The following is a 27,762-nucleotide window of genomic DNA, read 5'->3' on the forward strand; positions in this document are numbered from 1 at the left end:
ATAGCAATAAATTGAAAACTTCTTTGAAAAAATAATGAAGGAGAACTTCCCTGATCTGGTGAAGGAAATAGACTTCCAGGAAATCCAGGAAGCTCAGAGAGTCCCAAAGAAATTGGATCCAAGAGGAAACATGCCAAGACACACCATCATTAAGGTACCCAAGATTAAAGATAAGGAGAGAATCTTAAAAGCAGCAGGAGAAAAGGAGACAGTTACCTACAAAGGAGTTCCCATAAGACTATCAGATGACTTCTCAAAAGAAACCTTACAGGCAGGAAGGGGCTGGAAAGAAGTATTCAAAGTCATGAAAGCCAAGGACCTACATCCAAGGTTACTCTATCCAGCAAAGCTATCATTTAGAGTGGAAAGGCAGATAAAGTGCTTCCCAGATAAGGTAAAGTTAAAGGAGTTCATCATCACCAAGTCCTTATTGTATGAAATGTTAAAAGGACTTATCTAAGAAAAAGGAGATGATCAAAAACTATGAAGAGTAAAATGACAACAAACTCACAGCTATCAACAACTGAACCTAAAAAAAAACCCCCAAAACTAAGCAAACAACTAGAATAGGAACAGAATCACAGAAATGGAGATCACATGGAGGTTTATAAGTGGGGAAGGGGAGAGGGAGAATGGGGTAAAAAGGTACAGGGAATAAGAAGCATAATAGGCAGGCACAAAATATACAGGGGGAGGTTAAGAATAGTGCTGGAAACGGAGAAGCCAAAGAACTTACATGGGAGACCCCTGGACATGAAGTGACGGGCGGTGGGGAATGCAGGGGGGTGGGTGTGGTGCAGGGAGGAGGGGGCAAAAGGGGAGAAAAAAAGTGGGACAACTGTAACAGCATAATCGAGAAAACATACTTTAAAAAAAAAAAGGAATAAAATAAAGTAACACAGGACCCACAAGTACCACAAGCTAGATTTTTAAAAGAGAAATAAAATAAAACAAGGAATAAGAAAGACTTCAGTGATTTATATAAAGTAATAGTATATAATCTATAAATAGTATTAAAAATATGCTAATTAACAGTAGCCCTATAGCTTACATTTTTATCATTAGCTGGAGCAGAACAGAGCTGAATCAATAAACAGAAATCTTTAAAAAATTATATTTTCATTAAATTTCGGGCTTACGACATTTTAAAGCCTTAATTTTTGAGTTAAAATGTGGTTATTATTATTATCTTGATCTGATCCTTGAAACAAACAAAACAAAACTCAAATTGTGTGCTTCTAGTGTCATATGATTTTCCCTAAAAAGAAAAACAAAAGAAACACATCACTTCAAAGCCAACGGCACTCTGAATTCGCCTATGCTGAGTTACCTCGAGTTTTTCTCTGAGCTTCCTTGCCGCGCACTGACTGGCACTGAGGCCTTGATTTGCGCCTCGAGCCTGGAATAAATACCTCCTGCAAACTGCAAAGTAAAGGAGTAAAATTCACTCATTATGTTTACAGAATCAGGAGAAGCTATGCTTTATGAAAATGGCATTACTTTTTAACTTAAAAGCACCTTTATTCTGATTTTTGAAAATTCAGGTTCTGTGACATAACTTACATATATTAAAATCCACCCTTTTTAGTAAATAGTTCTGTTTTGACAGATGCATACAATTGTGTTTCCATTGTTACAATAGACATAGAATAGTTCTTTCACCCAAGAAAATCCCCTTGTGCCTATTATAAGTCAACCAATTTGACACTACAATTCTTGGAAACCTTGCCAGCATGTTTTAAACTTTTTTAGACATTCTAGTTGGTTTACAGTGATATATCATTGAGGTTTTAATTTACATTTCCCTAATGACTAATGATGTTGCATCTTTTCATGTGCATATTTGCTATCTATATCCTTCTTTTAAGAAGTGTATTGTTAATCTTTTGCCCATTTCTTTTGATTGGATCGTTTACTATTGATTTTTGAGAGTTATGTATATATTCTGGATACAAATCCTTTACCAGATAAGTGTTTTACACATATTTACTCATAGCTAATGACTTGTCTTTTCATTTCCTTAATAGTGTCTTTCAAAAAGAAGAACTTTTAAATATTGATGAAGTCCAATTTATCAATTTTTTTCTTTTATGGATCACATTTTTGGTGCTGTAGCTAAGATATATTTACCTAACCCAGGTCACAAAGATTTTTTCCTGTTTTCTTCTAGAAGTTTCATAGGGAAGTGCATTTTTAAATGAAATATAGGGGCAAGAGTTATTATAATTAAATAATACCAATACTATCATAATACATAATGTTATAACTAATACGTAATTCTAGTAAGAACATAGGTATTTCTAGTCATCATTTTCAGCAAGATAGTATCTTATTTTAGAGATGTCTAAGTACTGCATGCAGGGTTGATCAAAACCCGCAACTTTCAGAAAGTCACCCTCTGAATGGTTAGCATTTGGTCAGCAATGAACATTTAACCTACTCTTGGTGTGACATTACATTTCCACTGACACTGTACTTTATTATGTGTGTTAAAGGAGACCCATGAACCAAGGATCAAAGAAGGAAGAGGAACACTTTCATGTGAATTAATTGGCTAATTGGTAAAGGGTATAAAAATATTTAAATTACTCTTTTTAAATTCTGCCTAAAAGATTTTTATACTCCTCATCATGAAAATAAAGTAGGGAGGCACATCTACGCAAGCACAGTATACTAGTACATAATTCTTACTTCTTTTGATTCCTTTGACTTGACTCGATCCATATCACCCAGCCTCATCTTTATTAGGTGCCCTGTAATTTCAGACATCCGCCTCTGATCTGCAGGTAAAAAATAATAAGCCCTGCTTGTTATGAGAATGATTTATAACTTTTATTTCTTAAAAAAAGATTGCAATCATCAAGATTTTATGAAAATATCATTTTACAGATTACCTATGTCTATTTATCTTTGAAGAATTTTTAGGCTGTGAGTGGCAAAATGCCTCATACATAGATAATTGTGATACTTTAAAGATTACTATAAATCAGCCTAAAACATATTCTGTCATCTTTAGAGTGAAATTAGTGGACAAAAGTCAGGCTGAGAGACCTCAAATCCATATGTGCATAAAATAATACAATATCTACTAGACAATCACTACTAGATTGTCTAGTAGTGAAACTCTGGTTGAGGTCTAAGAAATATGTTAACTCTGAGCCTTGTTCCAGTTGAAACCTTTAAAACTGTTCAGCATACTGGCCAGGTCCCGGTTAGGGGTGCATGCGATACTGACGTTTCTCCTCCTCTCTTTCTCCCTCCTATCCCCTCTCTCTAAAAATAAAGAAATAAAAATCTTTAAAAAACTATTCAGCATACTTCATAATATAAAAGATTCCTATTATTGTTATTTATACCTAATTTGTGCATTACTCAAAAAATAAAACTTACCATCTTCTCTTTGGGCATCCTGGTTGAATCTCAGTGATCTTGAGGCATCCCACTTATTCTTCTGCATACTCACACTAGTGAAAAATTAAGCAGAAATCAGCATTGATGCTTTAAGAATGAATATCTCATTGGATTCAGGAGCAATACTCACATGAAAGGAGACACATCTCTAGAAGTTGACTAAAAAAAAGTAGACAACATTAAGGCTCAATTAGAACATATTTACTGATAGTGCTATAGTTAATAATAAAAGGAGTTACATTTACTGAGTGCAAGATACCATATGAAGAGCATTACAAGTATTATTTCATTTAAGCATTACAACAACCATATGCGACAGGTGTTGTTATTATCTCTGTAATAAAACAGGTTCAGAGAAATTAAGAGACTTGTCCAAAGAGAAACAAACCTAGAATCTGAACTCAGCTTTATTGTCTGATCTGGAAGCCTCAGCTTATGCAGTCTTTTATAATTCACCCATTCATGTGTCTGTAGTATCTAACGCAAAGATGAACCTACAACATGTCCAATGTAATTGTGAGGGTCTCGTCTCAACCCCAGCTTTCACACATTTTTGGAATCTGTGTTTTGTTTATCTTTTAGCCAACAGTGATTATTACTGTTCTCTTACTGCTACCTGGATTTTTACCCCTTCCCTTGAAGTCATGGGGAAATAAGAATTATTTTAAAAGACCATAAAGTACAGAGTGAGGCAATAGTAGGTTTACAGTTGTGAGTATGCAACACAGAGTTTATTCTTGTCTTATTATTTATTAGTTGTATTATTTTCCAAAAAAAAAACTGTAAACCTACTTTTGCCCCACCCTGCATAAGTTATTAAACATTTTAGAAGTCCATTTATTTATCTTATTTTAAAGTCTATTTATATATTTTATTTTTGAATAATATTGGTTCAAAATTCAAAAGGTACAGACAACAAATATAGTAAAGAGCCTCTGTCCCCAGACATTCAATTCTATTCCTTAGAGGTAATCAACTTTATCAATTTCTTACATAGTTTTCTGGAGATATTTTTTATATATACAGTAAATTCATCTATAGTCCTTCACTTATACTACACAAATAGTAGCATAATATGCCATTCTACATACTATTCTGCACTTTCCTTTTTTTCACCTGTCAATATAGCTTAGAGATCTTTAATCTGTCTTAACAGAACTTTTTCATTCATTTTACACTGCTGGTATTCTATTATGGTATTTGGTAGTCTTCTTTTTCAGATTTCTCCTGGCTATACTTGCTCGCTTATTTCTCAGTATAGCAATATATAATTTAGAATTACCTTCTCCAATGCCTTTTCTTTCTTCTGACCACAGGGTGAAGACATCTGCTTTTTTGGTTGTTTAGTGAACTTCTTAGGCTTCTCCTTTTTCCCTGATTAGAGGAAATCAATGATATGAGAATAAAGCTGTATATTTCTCCAATGCACTTGTTACTTCCAAAAAATAAAACCCTGAAAAACCATTGTTTTTTAAAAACTAACATTACCTCTGGGTAAAAAGTAAATATACAGAAGAGTCAAACTAAAAGTGCTTAACATGGGTTCATTTTAATCACCTTTCTTCTTTCTACTCAGTAAAAATCTTTGGGAGAAAAATGAGGCAATGAATTCTAAGTGCCGATGAAATTAAATATAGAAAAATGTTGGGGAAAATTATACGTATTTATTTCTCTGAATCTAATTTCACACTGAAGTCGTCTCCTAATTCCAATTTTTTTATATAAAAAAATAACTATAGCCCTAGAACTCACACACACATACAATCTTTAAAATGTCTTTTGCTCAGGCCGGAGGTGGGGCTATAAAGGTAAAAATGGAGGTAGAACAGAAATGATCTTGGGAAGATTTGGAACAAATCGTATTTTGGACTGGGGCGTTCCCGCAGTCAGCATTCAGAATTTATTCTGGCTGACAGTTTAGTAGAGAAAGGAGAGGGGCAGAAAAGTAGAAACAGAAAGAGGCATTTCTCTAAAAACAATGTTTGAAGGTAACAATAATACTGTACATTGGATCACTGTTTGGCAAACATCAATTATTTGTATACTATCTTCACAATTTTTGCTACATCACTTAAAAGGGAACCTTTATATCAGTACCATAAATGAAAAATCTGTACAATGTGCTACAAGGGCGTAACCTTGAAGACACAGGAATAAAAACAACAATATTAATAATCTTGGTAGATTTATTTGCTTCCTGGCAAAACCTGAGCCCTTGATGACTGTCTCTTTGTTGAACTGGGAGAGTATAAAGTATTACAAATAAAATTTCTGTATAATATTCAATCACTGAGTTATACATCTGGAACTAATATAATATTGTATGCCAACTGTAATTGAAAAGTAAAACAATTATTAAAAAATAATCACGGAGATGTAAAGTACAGCATAAGGAATATAGTCAGTAATATTGTAATAACTAAGCATAGTGTCAGATGAGTACTAAACTTATTACGGTGATCCCTTCATAAGGTATGTAAATATCTAATTATGTTGTACACCAGAAACTAATATAAAATTATATGCCAACTGTAATTGGAAAATAAATTAATTTTTAAAAATTGCTAGAGCACATGATAGGGTGGGACATTTGATAATGGTGGTGTAAAGAGGTTGGACAATTCCTTCCAAAGAAAACAATAATAAAAAGAGAATAAAAATATTACAAACAACTCTCTGCAGATACCAGGAAATAATCAAAAGCAGGCAGTATTTGAATATTTACATTTGAAAGATGCAAGAGGTAAGAGGTGTGAGTTTGTGGCCTTCTTGACTGAGGGTACTTTCCAACCCACCCCCAGCTCAGGGAGAAAAATTATTGCTGTCTGAGCTCTGGGGTAAAGAGTTCAAAGCAACAGAAAAGCTGGAAATGTAAAAGGGAAATTTTGGGAGCAAGAAAGTCACAAAATACCTGAGATCTAAAATGTAAGAATAGATTCTGTCTCACTGCTTCACTAAAAAACTCACTTTTCACTTTAAAAACTAAATAGGTAAGTAAATAAAATGTGAGTTTAAAGTCTGCCCAAATTCCCAGCTGAGTGTTAAATTATGTAAATATATGTGAGGCCCTAGAAAGGCCAGCTAAAAAGGCAAGCAGAAACTAGGGTGGGGTGTCAGCCATTGCTAGGTGTCACTGTTCTGGCTCTGTGAGGTGTGAGGGTATCTTGTACCTTTGACTAAACGCTTTCCCCAAACTGCATACAGTTTGAGCTTTTGATAGCAGAGGTCTTATAGGCTTGAGAAGGCAGAGGCTAGACTTGGGACTGGAAAGACAAGTGGAAATCTGGGGAGAACCCCTAAAGCAAGGGAACTACTAAGCAGGTAAGCCTCCAAAACTGAATATATATTTTGTCCAAGTCTTCAGCTGAACACTAAACTGCAAAGGCTGGTGTGACCCCCAGGAGTGAGGGGTGGGAGAGGCTAAAGAAGCAGCAATTAGGAGCCAAAATCACCTGTGCATGAACACCGTCCACTACATACCACAGGGAAGACTTTGCTGTTTGGATCAGGCAAATTAACTGCCTTATAAGAACAAAAATCCCCAAAATCTTAAGGACAAAGTATCTCAGAATTGCACAAAGATAATTTACAATGTCCATTTTTCACCCAAAAGTTACGAGATAGAGAAACTGAAAAGTATGGCTCAGAAAAGAAACAGTCCATGGAAACTGATTCTTTGAGGGCCTGCATGTTGGATCTAGCAGACAATGACTTCAAAGCATCTACTACAAATATGTTCAAAGGAAAAATTATATTATTGAGTAAACAAATAGGGACTCTCAATGAAGAAATGGAAACTATTAAACCAAGTGGAAATTCTAAAGCTGAAAAGCATAATAACTGAAATGAAAAAAATGTACTAGATGGGCTCAAGAGAAAATCTGAAATGGCAAAAGAACGAATTAATGAATATGAGTTAAGCATTAGAAATTATCCAATCCAGAAAAGAGAGAAAAAACTGAAGAAAAAGAAGCAAAATGTCAGAGACCTATCGAACTATATCAAAATGTCTAACGTGTATGTGTATTGAGGTTTCAGAAGACAAATAAGAGAAAGGGACAGAAAAAGTACTTAAATAATGACCATAAGACACCCAAATTTTGTGAAAAACATTAATTTACAGATCCAAGAAGGTCAACAAGTCCCAAGTAAGATAAATGCACAAAAAAGCACAAGTAGGCATATCACAATCAAGCTTCTGAAAGTCAAAGAAAAAGAAAATCTTGAAAGCAGTAGGATTAAAAGGGCAAATTGCATACAGGATAACAATTATATCAATGACTGACTTCTCATCAGAAACAATGGAGGCCAGAAGACAGGGAATAACATATTCAAAATGCTAAAAGAAAAAGCAATTGTTAACCAACAATTCTATATCAAGAAAACTGTACTTAAAACCTAAAGTGAGCCCTGACTGGTGTGGCTCAGTTAACTGGTCTCATCCCACAAAGCGAAAAGTCACTTGTTCAATTCCTGGTCAGGACACATGCCTGGGTTATGGGCTTGGTCCTGGTCAGGCACATGTGAGAGGCAACCAACTGATGTATCTCTTGCACATTGATGTTTCTCTCTCTTTCTCCCTCCCTTTCCCTCTCCCTAAAAATAAATAAATAAAATCTTCTTAAAAATCTAAAGTAAAATAAAGACATTCAGATAAATAAAAATGAGAAAATTCACTGCTACTATACCTGTACAATAGGTAATAATATAAGAAGTCCTTCAGAATGAAAGAAAATAACATCAGATGGTAAGGCAGATATAAAAAAAAATGGTAAATATGTGGGTAAACATAAAAGACTAAATGTATATTTTTTCTTTTGTTTCCTTACATTCTTTGAATGCCATAAAACTGTTTAAAGCAAAAATCATAATGTATATAGATATTATATATATGACAACAAAGAAGGAGAGGTAAATGAAACTATATTATTTTAAGGTTCTTCTGTTTTATCTGAAGTAATTCATAATAGCTTTAAGTGGAATGTAATAGGTTAAGCACATGAAAAGATACATAGAACTATGCACCCACTACAATGGCTAAAGTAAAAAAAAAAAAAAAAATATCAAGTAAAGGTTTAGTAACTGAAACTTTCATACATTGCTAGTAGGATGCAAAATGGTATAGTTATTTTGAAAAACAGTTTGGCAGTTTCTTATAAAGTTAAACATACATTTAGCAGATGACCCAGCAATTCCATTCCCAGGTATCTATCTACCAGGAAAAATGAAAACACATGTCCACGCAGACTTGTGCGCAAATGTTCATAGCAGTGTTATTCATGAGAGCCAGGAACTGCAAACAACTCAAATGTCCATGAAATAGTGATTGGATAAACAAATTATAATATATTCATACAACAGAATACTAGACTGCAATAAAAAGGAATGAACTAATGATGTTCAAAATATGAATGAGTCTCAAAAATACCATTGTAAGTGAAAGAAGCCAGACACAAAAGACTACCCATGATCCCATTTATATGAGATGTTAAAAAAGGTAAATCATTATGACAAAAAGCAAGTGGTTGCCTGGGGTTGGGAGTGGGAGAAGGGAACTAAGTGTAAAGGGGCAGGAGGTAACTTTTTGGAGTGATGCTCTAGGTTTTGATTTTGGTGGTGGTCACACAACCATATGCCAAAACTCTTCAATGTGTACCCTCAAAAAAGAGTAAATTTTATTACATGTAAATTATACCTCAGTCACATATGAGAACAACATCTAACATAGTAGCATTGTCTTCTTGACTAATTAGGACTGAAAAATAATTGGTGAAGGACTATATTTAAAGAAAAATTACATAAAACTTGGAAATAAGACAAAGGGAGGGCTGCACACACTTTCGTGTCCTACGGGAGGACTGTTAAGAGGCCCACACAGGGATTACTTCTCTAAGACAATGTCCTTGCGTTTGACTTTCCTACTACTGGCTGAAGGCCCAGATTCTGTGAAGCTTCATGTTAATATGAAGATTTTTGTGTCTAATAGAAATGCAAATGATTTCTATCTAATAGGAAAAATAACCCCAAATGTTATGGGCTTATTGCCTTACAGGAAAACCTGCATCTTCAAATGCTCTTTGAATCAATTTTTTCTGCTATGTCTCTCACCAGTGAGTTGAAAAATTTTGACACAAGTTCACTCTCTAGTTGTATAAAATCATGTCTTTAATTTTTTAAAGTCACATTTTGAAGACTATTATTCAATGTTTCATTTGAGTGTCATTTCAAATCATCTCAGGTACATTGGTATGAGTCATACCTTTTGAGAAACCCATCTGATTACACCTGAAATAAAAACTTGGAGGATTAATTCTCAGTACACTGCACTTTCTTTATAATTTTCTGAGTATTCTGTGTTAGTGACAGGGTTAGGAAATCCCTCCTTTATTTATTTTCTTCTATGTTATATCCTACTTGTAAGTAGTAGGATATAACTTATAAGGCCAATAAGTTCTTAAACTTATAAGGCCAATCCCTCATCCCTTGCTTATTAAAGTCTTCAGAATACAACCCCTTCATAAAAGTAAGACTTGATTTTTAACTAAGAAATCAATGTACTTTGTTTCTTGGATACTTCTTCTTCATCTCCAACTTCATCTTCAGTGACTTCAGATCCAGTTGTATATTCTTCTTCTTCTGAAAATAATGACTGTTGTTTCTGAATTAAGAAACAATACATGTCTTATTAAAAATGTGGTATTATCACATCTATAATGATTTTTTCCCAAATACATTTGTCTAAATTTATTTTTGACTAATGAGCTAAAAGCTGATAAAATGACTACTTCCTAGCACAACATTCAGGAAACAGATATAAGAATTTCTACATTTAGGACAGGATCATATTATATCAAATATTTTTTATTTATTTCCTTCACAGATTCTAGAAGAGTAATGGCACCTAATAGGTACTCAGTGTTTGCTGAATTGTACCTCTATCACTCAATTGAATGAAGCATGCTCATTGATATTAAGGACAAATTAACATACAATAATTGCCAATACTAAAGTAGTATCATAGAGAAGCACATGTGCACGTTCTCTGAATCAGAGGGGCCTTGGATCACTTAAACACCTCTACATCAGTTTCCTGGATCTATCCATCCTACTGTCTGTCATCACTGATCCAAATTCTGACTCCGTTTTTGTGAATACTGATGACAGATGACACAGGAAAGGCAAGCAGGTAAAAAAAAACAAAATCAACTAACCAACCAAACAACCAAATAATTGGAAAGTTCCTATTATAGATTTGTTGCTTTTTTCAGAGACAAAAATAACTTTTAAAAGGCCATTTAAGTAGACTTATGGATTATGCAGCCAGATAATAGAGTATGTGTCTGTTTTAAACAATGACATTTTTAGTAAGTATGAAATTTTAGACACTGAAAAGAGTGATGAGCATTTAACTAAAATATATAAAATCTAAAAATATAATATAAACCTTAATTTAGGAAGAAAGAGATCCATGAAAAGTAGAATATAGTTATTCACTTACCAGTTGCAGAGTCCAGTTTTTCAGTGATAAAAACTATTAAAAAAACAAAAGAATAAGAGATAATAAATCTTCATCTACCCAGATTGAAGCTCCTTCTTTTCATATGGATACTGTAGAAGAATTTTTAAAAATTACAAGTATAGTTCCCTTCCAGGTTGAAACATAATTTTAAACTCAGGCTGAAAAATGATATATTATAATTTTTAATATTCCCCATCTAGAGAACATGTACATGGCTTACCAAAAAGAAAAAGAAAAAAAATTTCCTAGTGTCATTTCCAAAGGACAAGTAAATTACATGTAGATATATGTTCATTTATTTTTGGAACTATTTCAATCACTTTTTAATGTTTATATTTTTGTAAATAAAGGAATAAGATTATATATGGATAGTCAAGAAATCTAATTTGCTATTTTGTATATAATTCATAAAAAATGTTAATAATTGTACACTTATAGCCACTTGAAGTTTAGAACCCATTATACATGAAGTATTTCACTTTCTCAAGTAAATGCCGCCCAACAGAGAGAAAGGCAGGAGGCTACCAGCAAACAGACTCCCTGGTTGTTAGTAACCGGAGTCAAAGCTTTCTGGTCATATTTTAGTTTTGAAATTTTGAAAAAACTAAATACATTCCTGATTACAATTAGAAAAAAAAAGAATTTCATAGCAAAAAAAGTTTATAGGACTAGAAGGGAACAAAATATACCATTCCTACTATCTTCATTACTCAAATCATTATTTATCCATAATAAAAACCCTGAAGGCCATGTTATATTTTACCCCAAATTTAAGTCAATTAGTTACTAATTCTTTTGAGGACAATTAATGTAGCCTATTATCCGTACAGTTCTATTAACTCAGTATAATACCTTGTTATGACCCAGTAGTCAGTAAATACTTATTAACTAAAACTTTCAACTTCAATTTGTTTATCATCACCTGAGGACATGCTTATTGATTTTTAGAGGGAAGGGGAGGGAGGGCAAGAGAGAGGAAGCAAAACATCAATCAGTTGCCTCTCTTAAGCGCCCCAAACCTGCAACGTAGGTCTGTGCCCTGACCGGGAGTCAAGCCACAACCTTTTGGTTTACAGGATGATGCCCAAACAACTGAGTCACACTGGCCAGGGCTCAACTTCAATTTAAACTGATCAGATTTCTGTCAAAGATTAATGTCATTAATTGTTTGTATAAATAAAGAATAAGTGAAACAAGCTACTCACAGCATTGAGCTCCCCACTTTTGGAGCCCCATGGTGTACTTGGCTCCAGTAAAACATCACAGTCCAGACCCTTCTCATCACAGGGACCAACTCCAGAATCACTAGGGAGAAAAAGATATTTTATGAAGAAGTGCTCAATTTCTTAAGAATTTAAATGCAAATGATATCTATTTTATTGCAAATGTTTTATAGTTCGCTCTTTAGAAATATAGTTCTTCATAAACATAGACAACAGCATGGTGATTACCAGAGGAAAAGGGGGGTGAGGGTGGTAGAAAAGGGTCAAGCAGCGGGGGGACTAGTGATGGAAGGAGACTTGACTTGGGGTGATGAACACACAATACGATATAGAGAGGATTATTATAAAATTGTATACCTGAAACCTGTATAATTTTATTAACCAATGCCACCCCTATAAATTCAATAAAAAAAGGAAATACAGTTCTTGAGTATAAGGTATATAACTTCAAAATCTACATTTCTTAATTCACAGAGTGATTCTCCTAGCAGAGATCGCTCCATAGAGGGGAACACCATTGTTTTCCAGGCACCACACTTGCCTGGAGGTGAAACGGGCTCCTATAGTGGGTACTGCTTTGAGAACAGCACCCATTGTAGAAGCTCACTTCAGCAAAAGAAAAAAAAGAACAGCTTTTATTAAAGGGTCCTCCTGCCCTCAACCTGACAGCCTGTTGTATTTGCAAGATGATGGAAGTAACTTCTGAAATTACTGACTTCAAGGAGCTCAAATTTATGCAAAGATGACCTCAACCATCAACTATTTTTCTAGTTGTGACAATCAAGCATTTAAGATGAGCTTAAGTAACTTGAAAAAGGAAGAAAAAAAACACCTCAAAAATTGGATTGCAGATCCCAACCCTGCAATCACCAAGGACTTCTTTTATTAGTTTTTCTTTCTCTGGAAGAGCTCTTCCCATCAAATAAGCACCTGCTTGCTCTTATTTTAAGCTAACATATAATGTCAGTTAAGCTTTCTGAAATAATGTAAACTAAATGAGGACTGACTTTAGTGATTTGGAGAAACACTGGGGGATGGAGGACTCTGAGAGAGGAAACACTGAATAAAGCTGCAGTATATCTCCCCTGCCCTTCCTCTTTACCACCTCCCCACCTCACCTAACGGTGTCTTTAGAAAAAGGCACAACGATGACATCTCGGTGTTTGTGCAGATCATCCAGTGTTCTAGCAGTTGGACAGGATAGCAAATCTCCACCTTCATCTTGATCGCAAAGAGCAACCATGTGATCTCTCACTTTACAACCCTGTGGTACAAGAGACACTAAATTAGAGAGGTTGGTTCATTACAGAAACATTATTTAAAAGATGACTGTATGTTTTTGTTCCTTTTTGCCTGATCATAGCAACCATTTTAGCTCTTCCTTTCCAAGGAAAAAAAATCTCACACAGAAAGGAGCATGAGACATAAATGTACAAGGTCTGTCCAGAAGGTATCCAGCCATGAAAAATAGAGGCATTTATTGAAGAAGACACAAGATACAAGAAACATTGTACATAGGGCAATGACCCCTCAGTCCCCTTCAAAGCAGGCACCTTGTGACCTCACATAGTTCTCCTGGTAGCCATTGGCTCCCCAGTCATATTTTCCTGAATCTCATTGATGGTCTGAAATTGCTTCCCTTTAAAAGGTGATTTAAATTTTGGGAAAAGCCAGAAGTCACAGAGTGCCAAATCTGGGCTGTAGCAGGGCTGAGTCACCTGGGTGATTTGACAGTTCACCAAAAATCTCTGTATGAGACATGATGCATGAGTGGGCACATTGTCCTGATAAAGCTGCCAATTACCAGTTGCCCATAGCTGTGGCCTTCTGAATCATCCAAATAGTTTCTGCAGAGGAATGTTCAAGCTTAACGCAAAATTTGATGCAGATTTATTGCTCTACTCACTCAGTCATTTTGAATCTTATGGCCACACAGTGTGCTTGCTCACTCAATGTCGTCTACCACCCCACTGACTAGCACAGTGAAGTCATCATTGTTCACACGTGCACATTCCTGTCCACTCTCCTTGGTTGTCAGGTTACATCGATGTTGTGCAAACTGTTGTTATAGGAACAGTGGCTGGACTTTTCTGTACAGACCTCATATATCTTAAAAAATATCCAAGAGTATTCATGTTACCAGCATCCACATTAAGAAATAGAGTATCTCCAACACTCCAGGAGTCCGCATGGGCCCGTTCCCCAAGGGCCTATAACTACCTCCATTCTCTGAAAGGATAACCTCTATCCTGACTTATATAGTACTTACTTCTCCGTGCTTTTATCCTTTTACCACTTAGGGATGCATCCCTAAATACTATTGTTTAGTTTTACCTTACTTGTTTGGTTCAACATTATGTTGTTATGATTCAGCCAAGTTTTTACATGTAATGAACCTTTGTTTTAATATACAGTATTCCTTTGTATGAATATATACAAATTTATTTATTTTACAGTTGATAGATGGGTTGTTTCCAGTTTGGAGCTATTACAATAATATTGTTATGGCTCTGGCTGTTGTGGCTCAGTTGGCTGAAGCATCTCCTGTAAACTGAAAGGTCACAGATTTGATTCCTGGTCAGGGCACATGCCTAGGTTGCAGTTCAGTCCCAATCAGAGTGCATGCAAGAAGCAACCCATCAATGTTTCCCTCCCTCCCTTCCTCTCTCCTTCCCTTCCTCTCTAAACTTTTCATAGATTATAATTCTCTGACAAAAATTTCTAAGCTTGGCTTTTATTAACTTAAACTAGTTATCTTATTTAATTTATAGTCTATATAAATAATTCTATGATTTGTTTTTGTGTCTTAAATTCTGCTATTCCCATTCTTGGTAACTTATTTTCATCTATGCCAGGTTATCTTTGAATGCTGAGTATTTTGTTAAAAAATTGTTTGTAGAAATAATTTGAGGTGTAGAATAATGTTATCTTTCTCCGAAGAGGATTTTTACTGCTCTTCTGGGTGCCTAGGGACAGTGGCAATCCAGGATTACCTTAATCCAATTTTAGGGCTTGAAATATTCTAGGCTACCCAAATAAATCAAAGCCAGGCTACTGTCCAGGCAAGGAATGGTTTACTTCTGATTTACTCAAAGTACAAGGAAATGAACATTAGTCATTATTATCCCAATTATTGATAGACCTTGGACCCTGACTATTCCCAAAAATCCTGATAGGGCACCAAAAACTCAGCCCAGCCTCTCAGTCATTCTTTCAGATTAGCAATCACCTCCAAAATGGCCTTGTGTGCCAGCCCACTCCTTCATCCCCTGTATCTTTCCACTAATTCCCCATTATGTCTTTCATGCTTTTAATATGATCTTTATATTTCATTTACCTTTTTAAGTTGCCTTTTGATGGGAGGATTGGTCTGGATTACTTAGCCATTATTGGAAATAGAAATCACTATATGAGTTATTTAGATTTCACTTAGCCCAATAAATTACCTCAGTAAATATCCATGATGTCACACACAAGATTTATCATACAGTTTAATTACTATATATTCCTAAATCCTCTTACAATGAATGGAATATTAGTAACTAATGTTTAACTAGTAAGTAGACAAAAGAAACCGAAGAGTTACAACTTTAAAAAGTATTGTTCAAAACAATGTGGTAGTTAAAATAAAAACATCATAACCATAAAGAACTGCAAGGACTAAAAATCATGTTACCACAAGTACATAACAGCAATCATAAATTAACAAAATTTCTTGGGCCTGTCAAAGTTAATGCTCTTTTGCTTCAAGTCTCATGCCTAAACAGTACTGCATGCAAAGTGTTAACTAAACCTTGGATATGAACATTATGGCGGTAATCTATTACCTCACTAATAAAATTTCTGAAAATCAAAATTGGTAATTGATTGCAAAAATAACAAACATTCCTAATCCAAATTAAATCCTATGATCCATCATTTCAGTAACATTTATGCTAATATCCCAAATTCCTGGCTCCTAAATTTCCTCATACCCATCTGGCAAAACCCCAACTCTGGATGAGCTCAAGCACCCATTTTCTCCGTGCCTGGAGAAAACTGCTGGCGACAGCAGTATAAGAAGGTATGTTGCATTTCACTGTAAGTTTATGATCAGCAATTTTCACTGATTCTAGTAAACTACAACATTTATCTGGAAGATGCACTGTTCTGTTTTCCAAAACACTATTTCAAACCTTCAATACTTCCTCTGAACCTTGAAACCTTCCCTCTTACCCTCATTCTTAGCAGACTGCTTTACCTTCTACTTGATAGAGAACGGGAAAGGCATTCAATTGGAACAATTTATCATCAGTGAGAAAAATACAATTTTACTGATGTCGACAACCAGCCAGCTCTTCTCTCCTGTTGCATTTAGAGGAGCTTCCCTTCCTCCTGTCTATACAGATGCTGCCACTTACGCTTCAGGTCCCACCCTGCCCCTCCTCACAAACATCATCCTATCAACCTCTCCTCACTGGATCCTTCCCACTGACTTTTAAAAAGTTCTTGCCTATCAAAACAAATAAAACAGAAACAGAAACAAATACAGGTCATTGATCCATCTCCTTCCTTTCTCAAATTTCCCAAAAGAACTGCTATTCATCCTGCCTCCATTTGTTCTTCCACTCACATTTCAGCCCGTATTAATCTGACTTTTGGATCCATCACACCACCCAAACAGCTCTTCACACCTATGAATTCCAGGTTACCAAAGCCAAAACACATTTCTCTCATTATTTTGACCTCTTAGCAATATTTGACATTGCGGACCACTCTCTTTCTTTAAACACTGCTCCCTTGGGGGTGGGGATGGGATGGGTGGAGGGGGGTAAAGGGGGACAAACTGAGACAACTGTAATAGAATAAACGTGACTTAAAAATTTTTTTAAATTTTTAAAAAACCCTAAAAAACAAAAAACAAACAAACAAAAAAACCCACTGCTCCCTTGACTTTCAGGACAACATTCTTGGTTTCCCTCCTATTATTCTGGCTCTTCCTGATTATTCTCCTTTGTAGGTTCATGCTTCTCTATCTAGCCATTAAATGTTGGAGTTTCTCAACGTTGTATTATAGGCCCTCTGCTCTTATGCTCACCGATACTTGATGGCTTCAATTATTATTCATTTGCAAGAAGACTTACAAATTATTATCTCAAGCCTAGCCCCTTCTCTAAAACCCCAAACCCCTGTATTTAAAACTCTTTGACTGATTACCTCATAGAGCATCTCAAACCCAAGATGTCCAAACAGAATTTGTGAGCTTCTTTCCAAACTTAAGTCCCTTGTGTTGTTTCCTCCTCAGTGAATACCACCACCATCAATCAAGTGGCACAAGCATGAAACTGAGTCATTCTTCTCCCTTTATGATACAATCCATCAATCAATTTTACCTCCTATATATTGAGTCTATCCATTTCTCTTCATCTCCACTACCCTGGTCTAAGCTACCATCATCTTTCTCTAAGATTACTATAATAACTTCCTCTTGGTCCTAATTCCACTGACTGTTTCTCAAGCCATTCTCCACACTGCAACTGATAAAAACTTGAAATGAAGAAAAAAACTCAAACATGGCCTAGGAGTTCCTGCCCCATCATGGCCTGACCATCAACTTGCCTCTCCAGCTTTGTCTTCAACTATGCATTCTTTTTTTTTAAATAACAGTCATAGTTTCTTTCAGTCTCTTACTCACCATAATCCTTTTGGGCTTGATGTTTGACTGGAGGGCTCTTTCCCTTCCTCTTCCTCTCAAATACTCCCACCCACCCTTTGGATCTCAGTGAAATGCCAAATCCTTAAGAAGGTATTATCGGCTTCCAGACAAGGTGTAGGTAGATACACTTTTCTTTCTTAAACAACCAAAAGAAGGACAACAACTAAATCAAAAACAAAAATAATTGGAACTGCCAGAAAATTGAGCTGTATGGAAGTCCAACAACCAAAGATTTAAAGAAGAAACATTCATCCAGACTGATAGGCGGGGAAGAGACAGGCAGCTGGGCAGCAAGGTGGCGGCTGGCAGACCGGGCAGGTGAGGCAGTGGCTGGCAGACCGGCTGATCCCACATTCGTGTGAGGGATAAACTGGGAGGAACAACTAGGGAGGGAGATAGACCATGCAACCCTGGGTTTCAGCACAGTGAAATAAAGCCTAAGAAACTCTCATAAAAACCTGTAGGGGTTGCAGCAGCAGAAGAAACTCCCAGTCTGACAGGAAAGTCCATAGGAGGGATCCATGGGGACCCACAAACTGGGGATCAGCACCAGAAGGGCCCAATTTGTTTGTGGGCAGTGGGAGAGGTGACTGAAAGTGGAATGAGAGCTGAGCAAGAGGCACTGTTCCTTCTCTGACCCTTCCCCAACACATAGAACCACAACGCAGTGAAGTGTGTTGCCCTGCCCTGGCGAATACCTAAGACTCCGGTCCTCACAACATAACAGGTGCACCAAGACAAAGAAATATGGCCCAAGTGAAAGAACACATCAAAACTCCAGGAAAAGAACTAAGGGACAAGAAGATGGCCAACATATCAAATGCAGAGTTCAAAACACTGGTAATCAGGATACTCACGGACATGATTGAGTATGGATGCAATATAAAGGAAGAAGTGAAGGTATAAAAAGTGAAATAAAAATATACATGGAACCAACAGTGAAGGGAAGGAAACCGGACTCAAATCAACAATTTGGAACACAAGGAAGAAATAAACATTCAACCAGAACAGAATAGAGAAACAAGAATTCAAAAAAAAGGAGGAGAGGCTTAGAAACCTCTGGGACAATTTTAAATTTTCCAACATCTGAATCATAGGGGTGCCAGAAGAAGAAGAAGAGCAAGAAATTGAAAGCTTATTTGAAAAAATACTGAAGGAAAAGTCCCCCAATCTGGTGAAGGAAATAGACATGTAAGTCCAGGAAGCTCAGAGAGTCCTAAGAAGTTGGATCCAAGAAGAAACATACCAAAACACATCATAATGAAATTACCCAAGATTAAAGATAAGGAGAGAGTCTTAAGAGCAGCAAGAGGAAAGGAGAGAATTGCCTACAAAGGAGTTCCCATAAGACTATCAGATGACTTCTCAAAAGAAACAGGCAAAAAGGGGCTAGAAACAAGTATTCAAAGTCATGAAAGGCAAGGACTTACATCCAAGACTACTGTAATGAGCAAGGCCATCATTTGAAATGGAAGGGCAGATAAAGTGTTTCTCAGATAAGATAAAGTTAAAGGAGTTCATCATCACCAAGCCCATATCATATGAAATGTTAAAGGGACTTATCTAAGAAAAGGAAGATCAAAACTATGAACAGTAAAATGACAATAAACTCATAACTATCAACTGAACCTAAAAATCAAAAACAAAAACAAACTAAGCAAACAATTAGAACAGGAACAGATTCACAGAAATGGAGATCACATGGAGGGTAATCAGCAGGGAGCGGGAGGGGAAGGGAAGAGAAGAGGGGAAAAGGTACAGGGAATAAGAGGTATAATTGGTAGGTACAAAACAGACAGGGGGAGGTTAAGAATAGCATAGGAAATGGAGAAGCCAAAGAACTTAAACGTATGACCCAGGGACATGAACTAAAGGGGGGTGGTGAATGCAAGAGGGTAGGGAGATGCAGGGTAGGTGGGGATAAATGGGAGAAAAACAGTGGGACAACTATAATAGCATAAAAAATAAAATATACTTAAAAAACAAAATATTGTCATGTTGACATGTAATAAATATTAAAATATTTTTTAAAAGAAGGCAATATCAGCCTATTACAGACATTTATGACCTGCATACTTCTTCAAACATTTTTTGTATACCCTTTCCCTTTTGATATTATTGCCTGCACTGTGAGCTCCATGAAGACAGAAACTATCTAACTTTATACTTTACCCTCTGCCTTGTACAGTGTGTGATACAACTGTGGTGCTTTATGTCTAAGGCCATACCACCATGGATGAGCCTGATTTTGTCTGACATTGGAAACAACTTTGGTGCTTTATAAATACAGGATGGGGCAAAAGTAGGTTTACAGTTGTAACCATGTGAAACATAGTGTTTATTCTTTTATTATTATTTATGAATTCTTATATTATTTTCCATACAAACAACTGTATTTTTACTTTTCCCCCACTCTTATTTGTTGTATGAATGATGATGAGGAAGAGCTTTAGGTTCCTTTCATTACTCATGAAATTTAATTACATAACATTTTCAAAAGTGTTAGTAATTGAGGACACTAACCTACAGCAATACTCACGTACTGCACCAAGATGTATGTGCAATGATGTTCATTGCAACACTGTAATACTATCAACCCTACCTTTATGTGTTACCTTTAGACTTTAAAAACAAAAAGAGGAAAAGATTTAAATAAAAATTATTAGTGAGCACTGTAACTACAAAGAGGCAACACTGAGCATTTACCCTTGTAAGCTGAGTAGGATCAAACCGGAGAACCTTTTGGTTGCAGCAGGGATAAATTCCAGTGCCCGCAGTACTCAGTGAACTTGCTGCAGGAGGATAAACCACTGCTTCTGAATGATATTGACAATGTGAAAATTCTATACAGAGAAAAACCTGAATAAAAAAATATAAAATCAATAATCCATATTGAAATTTATATCTCTAAAATACTTTACAGGACCACATATTTTATGTTCTTTTACATCAAATGTACAGAAATGGCAAATCTTTAGAGACACAAAGTAGATTTGTGGTTGCCTGCGGTTGGATATAAGATTGGGGAGTGGCAGCAAATGGACACCGGGGTGATGGGGAGATGAGGTGATTGGATGGTGGCGATGGTTACACAACCCTAAATTTACTAAACTGTGTACTTAAAATAAATGACATTTATGGCATACAATTATGCAGCAATAAAGTTATTAAAAAGCAAAAACAAAACATGTTACTCAAAATTCAGATGAATTAAATTGATCTTGATGTACATCTAATTTTACAATTAGCCAATCACATACAAAGTTTTCAATGAAAATAATGAACTAATATTTTGCCTCAATTATTCTTTGACATATTTTTAAGGTAAGTATTTAGCATTAGTATTAATGAAAACTATGAAGTAACTCTGAATCATTGGTAAAAGAACTTACCAAGGTTTAATTATACAAGTAATAAATTTCAGATGTTTATAAGTTGATAAAATAACTTAAAGACAATAACAAAATTAATAATTTAAGCACTGATCTTGAACACAAAGGCAAAAAATGATAGTCTATAGTCAGAATTCTTAGCTGCTAATTTGTTTTGATTTTTGAATGACTTTTAATTAAAATTTTTGTCAGATAAAAATTATAAGGTATACACTCATGCACAAAGTATTGTGCATACAAACTATTTTTGAACTTATGAACTCTCCATAATAAATATTAACTGTTATAAATCAAATCAATATTCAATTTGCTATCCTCTGACATTCTATGCTCTGACATGCTAAACAAATCAGGTTTTAGAAGCCTGATATCCTTGATTATAAGTGATACTCAACTGTGAAAAGGACCACTTACACACCTATTAAGTTAAAAAAAAAAAAGCTAACTTGACAATATCAAGTGCTAGCGAAGATGTGGAGCAACTAGAACTCTCATATGAAGCCGGAAGGAATGCAAATTCAGGGACTTAGGAAAACTACTAGGCTTACATTTACCATGCAATCCAGCGATCTTACTTCTAGGTTATTACCCAAGAGAAATTAAAACCTGTAGTCATATAAAAGCCTGTAGAAAATGTTTATAGTTGCTTTCTTTACAAAGTCCTTCACTGGTGAATAAACATTTCAAGTTCACTTTGTTAAGTGGTAGAAAAGTTGGACTCAAAAAGTTAAATATGGTATAATTTTAGTTGTCTGACTTTCTGGAAAAGTCAAAATTATAAAGGCATTTAAACAGATCAGTGGTTGCCAGAGTCTGGGGTAGGAGAAGGAACTGACTATAAAGGGACAAAAGAATTTTTGGGGTGATTGAATTGGTCTATATTTTGATTGTGGTGGTAGTTACATAACTGTGTTTGTCAAACCTCATAAAAGAAATTAATTTTACTGTATATAAATTTTACTTCAATAAATCCAATTTTTAAAAATTGTGGGGACATAGGGAGTCTATAGGGTATAAAGCTCTACAGTTTGAGAAATCTCACTCCGAAGGTTTTAATAAGGAGCTCTTCCTTCCTCTTACCAAAAATCATTACTCAAGTGAGAGAGGAAAATTACTGCGGGCAGAGAGACATTAGGAATTCATAAAAATTTTTATGTAGAACAGTCTGGATTTATATATAAGACTAACTAGGAATGATTGTGACCTACAAACATCTATCTATCTATTCTATAAAGGCTTTATTATAGGTACCTTTAAATGGCAAGCTTTCTTGTGCTTTTATTACAGACTTCATTAATTAAAAAATGAAAACAAACTCTTTTGGAACACAACTAGTATAACAAGAAGGGCACATATCAATAGCACCCTCTCTGCAAAGGTGTTTCTGGATTTCTAAAGAAATGTATAGGCTAACAGAGAAGCATGGGCTGGAAATAACTGAAGGCAATAAGAACTCAGAATTTATTTTTCCATTTAAAAAAAGTATTTGGTCACTTAAAACCTGTTGGTATTTTAAAAATTTGGCAAGTTACTGATTGTTTCAACAATGAAAATAAAAAGGAAGAAGAAATTTAGCAAGAGAAATTAAGTCAGATGTAACCAATGTTTAATAGCATCACTGTTTTTACCACTAATTTCTTAAAAAGATGTCAGATATTGTCAAAACACATCCAAACACACTAATTGAACAGCATATATCTAAAAAGCCTGCTCTCAATGTTTGCAGAGTAGGATGTTTTTAAAAAACTTACCTGACAACATGTCGAACAAGTTAGCCAGTTGACTGTTCCCCACAAGCGCCAATATACATCTCTCCAAGATTTTAATTCTTCAAAAAGACTATTCAAATACTCATGAACATCCCAAGTCTTATCTCTGGGGAAAGAGCCTCAATTGTATTATTTTACAAGCAAGCAATAGTAACAATTGTTTAGAGCAAATGTTTTTAAATGTGTGGCCTATAACCAAGAATTTTCCCCAAATAATGGGATGAGCTACACTGAATGGTAGATAAAATTTCATTTTGGAGTCTGTTTATTCCTTTTTTTCCCCCCTGTGGATAATAGGAAAAGGTATAGAAGGTTGACTGCCAAATTATTTTGCTAAGCCACATAAAGGGTTATAAATTAAATATAGTTTAAATAGACTAATGTTTGGGACTTCAGCATATGTTGCTTTATTCTAATTGTACATATTGTATAAGATGTAATTGGTGATTCTAAACAATTCCATTAATGTGTTAGTTCTTTATATTATTCTCAAAAGTCATTTTCTAGTAATTGAGTAATAGAGTAATATACAATCAGCTCTTGGTAATATACATTTTTAAGTTAAATAAGATAAACTTTAAAAATATCAAAGGCTTAAATCCCTATTTGTTATAGACATATGTAATTCAAGTTCCCATTTTTTCCAAGTCCCTCAATCTTTTCAGACTTTTGTTATTTTTATCCTTAGTTCAACAAATAACAAAATACCATCATGTTATTACAAATTACACAGGCATATGTTTTAAGTTAAAGACAATTTTAAAAATGTTATCAATAGCTGACCTGTTGGAAAATACTTTGAATAAAATAAAAATGGATGTTGAAGTTACTACCGATTTTCTCACATAGTTACCACTGTCAGAATATATATAGACTATATGATTGTTATTACTATCAGAATGGACATAATTTTTTAAAGGTGAATCAAGTCTCAAGCCAAAAATTATGAAGTCCCAGGTGCTTACAATAACTAATAAAGATTGCCTGGTTATTGCATGGAGATAAAAATATAACATTTTAAAGTTGACTGTGCTATTCATATTAGCAAATATGTTTCTCTGTACTTCTGTTCTAATGTTTAAAATATGAACTCTAACATTTGTACATTTTTAATACAGAAAAAAGAACAAGTAAAAGAAAATTAAAATCATCCATAATATTACCACTCAAATGTACCACCACAGTTAACATTTTAGTGAACATGTTTCTAGTTTTGTTCTTTTCACTTAATTTTCCACTAAAAACTTTATATGTAGGTATATATTCCTTTACAACATTATTCTCAAGGCTACACATTAAGAATTGATTAGATGTACTTTATACACATATAGTATTGTATGGATATATTCTAGTTTGTTTGGTTATTTGGGTGTTTCCTTTATTAAAGTATAAACAATATAGCAATAAATATCTTTATTAAGTGCTTTCACTACCTCTTTCCTAAATTCTTAGCAGTAGGATACCATCAGAGAATATATAAGAGCGAGGTGTGTCCACCAAGTATCCAGCCATGTAACATTAAAAATAGAGACATTTATTCAAGAACACACAAGACACAAGACACAAGACATACTGTACATAGGACAATGTCATCTCAGCCCCCTTCAAAGTAGGTACTTTGGGACCTCACACAGTTCTCCCAATAGCCATCAGCTGACCAGTCATATTTTCCTGAATCTCACTGATGGTCTGAAATCTCTTCCCTTTCAAAGGTGATTTTAGTTTTGGGAAAAGCCAGAAGTTGCAGGGTGCCACATCTGAGCTGTAGGGGGGTTGAGTCACCTGGGTGATTTGATGGTTTGCCAAAAAACTCTGCATGAGAAGTGATACATGAGCAGTCACATTGTTGTGAGGAAGCTGTCAATCACCAGTTGTCCCCATTTGTGGCCTTCTGAATCATCCAAATAGTTTCTGCAGAGGAATGTTCAAGCTTAACACAAAATCTGATATGCACATTTATCGCTCTACTAGCTCAGTCATTTTGAATGTGATGGCCACACAGTACACATGCTCACTCTACAGTGTCTACTGCCTCCACTGACTAGTACAGTGACATCATCATTATTCACACATGTGCATTCCAGTTCACTCTTCTTGGCTGCCAGGTGACATCCATGTGGTGCACAACGTTCTTGTTATATTAACAATGGCTGGACTTTTTCTGGACAGACCTCATATATTTTAAAGTTTTTGCTTTTTTGAGACATACCATTTTACAACACTCTCCCTGCAACTCAATGAGAACTGGTTTTCAACTTAAAGGAGAATAAAAAAGAACTATGTATTAATGGAATACTGACAAAATATGAAGAATAAATAGATTATGGAAAATTCAATTTTATTATTTTTAAATTACATTTTATTGGTTATACTATTACAGTTGTCCAGTATTTCCCCCTTTGCCTCCTCCATCCCCCACATTCATTCAGGCAAACCGCACACCACTATCCATGTCCATGGGTTATGCATATATGTTCTTTATTTTTATTTTTAGAGAGCGGGGAGGGAGGGAGAAAGAGAGGGAGAGAAACATCAATGTGTGGTTGCCTCTCATGCGCCCCCTACTGGGGACCTGGCCCACAACCCAGGCATGTGTCCTGACTGGGAACCAAACCAGTGACCCTTTTGGCCAGAGCTCAATCCACTGAGCCATACCAGCCAGGGACATATATGTTCTTTGGCTACTCTGTTCCCTCTGCTGTACTTTATATCCCCATGACTATTCTGAAACTACAAATTTTTACTTCGTTATACCTTCACCTTTTTCGCCAGTGCCCACTGACTCACCTCCCACCTGGCAACCATCAAACCATTCTCTGGATCTATAATTCTGCTTGTCTGCTTATTTTGTTTTTTAGATTCCATTGTTTTTTAAGTATATCTTATTGATTATGTCATTAGAGTTGTCCCAATTTTACCCCTTTGCCCAACTCTGCCTGGTACCCCCCATCACTCCAGGAATCCCCCCCTCCTTAGTTCATGTCCATAGGTCATACATGTAAGTTCTTTGGCTTCTCCAATTCCTATACTTTTTTATTTTACTTTTTAGAAAGTGTTGTTCAATTACAGTTGTCCCCATTTTCCCCCCATTACTCTCTCCTGCCCTGCTCACCTCCCACCTCCTACATTCAATCCTCCCTCCTTGTTGTCTTTGTCCATGGATCCTTTATACACGTTCCTTGACTTGATTGACCCTTCCCTCTCCCCTTACTGTACTATTCTTAACACCTCCTGTCTATTTTGTACCTACCAATTATGCTTTTTAATTCCTTCACCCTTTCCCCCATTCTCCCCCTTCCCCCTCCCAGCTGATAACCCTCCAAATGATCTTCATACCTATGATTCTGTTCCTGTTCTGATAGCTTAGTTTGTTCTTTATTTTTTAAGATCCAGTTGTTGATAGTTGTAAATTTGTTGGTTTTTTATTTTTTAAAGATTTATTTATTCATTTTTAGAGAGAGGGGAAGGGAAGGAGACACAGAGGGAGAGAAACATTGATGCACAAGAGATACATCAGTCACTTGCCTCTTGCACACCCCCAACTGGGGACCTGGCCTGCAACCTAGGCATGTGCCCTGACTTGGAATTGAATTGGTGACCCTTCTGTTCGCGGGACAGTATTCAATCCAGTGAGCCACACCAGCCAGGGCTGAATTTGTTGCCTTTTTAATGTTCATAGTTTTGATCTCCTTTTTCTTAAATAAGTCCCTTTAACATTTCATGTAATGATGGTTTGGTGAAGATGGACTCCTTTAGTCTTTCTCTTGCCTGGAAAACAATTTATCTGACCATCAATTCTAAATGATATCACTGGGCATCCTAATAACTAGTGCTTTGAACTCTGCATCTAGTTGGTTGCTTGTCTCCATTTTGTTTAGTAGAGTAACCTTTGTTGTAGGTCCTTACTTTTCATCACTTGGAATGTTTCTTGCCAATCCCTTCTAGTCTGCAGTTTCTTTTGAGAAAGCAGCTGACACTCCCTTATAGGTAACTAACTGTTTTTCTCTTGCTGCTCTTACGATTTTCTCTTTGTCTTTAACCTTTGGCATTTTAATTATGATGTGTCTTGGTGTGGGCCTCTTTGGGTCCATCTTTTTTGGGACTATCATGCTTCCTGGACTTGTATGTCTATATCCTTCACCAAGTTAGGGAAGTTTTCTGTCATTATTTTTTCAAATAGGTTTTCAATTTATTGCTCTCTATCTCCTCTTTGTAGCCACACCCATGATGTGAATGTTGGTTTGCTTGAAGTTGTGCCAGAAGCTCATTACACTATCCTCATTTTTTGGTGGATTCTTTTTTCTTCTCACTGTTTTGATTCGGTGTTTCTTGTTTATCCAAAAATTGATTTGATTCTCGGCTCCATCCACTCTACTGTTGATCCCCTGTAAATTCTTCTTCATTTCAACTAGTGTATCCTTCATTTCTGACTTTTTTTTTATGCTTTCTTCCCATGTCCTTTTCAGTGCTGTTGAAATTATGTTTGAATTCATCTACTCTTCCCCTAAGTTCATTGGGCATCCTAATAACCAATGTTTTGAACTCTGCATCTAGTTGGTTGCTTGTCTCCATTTTGTTTAGTTCTTCTGGAGTTTTGTTCTCTTCTTTCATTTGGACCCTGTTTTGTCTCCTCACTTGACAGCTTCACTGTGTTTATTTCTGTGTATTAGGTAGAGCTGCTATGACTCCCTGGTTTGGTAAAGTGGCCTAATGTAGCAGGTGTCATGTAGAGTCCAATGGCACAGCCTTCTCT

General features: G+C 35.6%; 1 protein-coding gene across 1 annotated transcript in view; it reads right to left on the reverse strand.

The window, feature by feature from the left end:
• SANBR (SANT and BTB domain regulator of CSR) overlaps positions 1-27,762 on the reverse strand; it is a 54,135-nt gene that overhangs the window by 1,388 nt on the left and 24,985 nt on the right. The window contains exons 10-20 of the mRNA XM_054575371.1: positions 22,992-23,115; positions 20,555-20,707; positions 13,272-13,417; positions 12,136-12,235; positions 10,910-10,942; positions 9,970-10,069; positions 4,694-4,785; positions 3,542-3,570; positions 3,391-3,464; positions 2,692-2,780; positions 1,331-1,422 (exon numbers count right to left, since the gene is read on the reverse strand). Of these exons, the coding sequence (XP_054431346.1) occupies positions 1,331-1,422; positions 2,692-2,780; positions 3,391-3,464; positions 3,542-3,570; positions 4,694-4,785; positions 9,970-10,069; positions 10,910-10,942; positions 12,136-12,235; positions 13,272-13,417; positions 20,555-20,707; positions 22,992-23,115 (1,032 nt within the window). The remainder of the gene's footprint in view (positions 1-1,330; positions 1,423-2,691; positions 2,781-3,390; positions 3,465-3,541; positions 3,571-4,693; positions 4,786-9,969; positions 10,070-10,909; positions 10,943-12,135; positions 12,236-13,271; positions 13,418-20,554; positions 20,708-22,991; positions 23,116-27,762) is intronic.

Source organism: Pteronotus mesoamericanus, unplaced genomic scaffold (assembly GCF_021234165.1).
Source record: "Pteronotus mesoamericanus isolate MK-2021 breed Mesoamerican mustached bat unplaced genomic scaffold, CSHL_Meso_final contig_291, whole genome shotgun sequence".
NCBI lineage: Eukaryota > Metazoa > Chordata > Mammalia > Chiroptera > Mormoopidae > Pteronotus > Pteronotus mesoamericanus.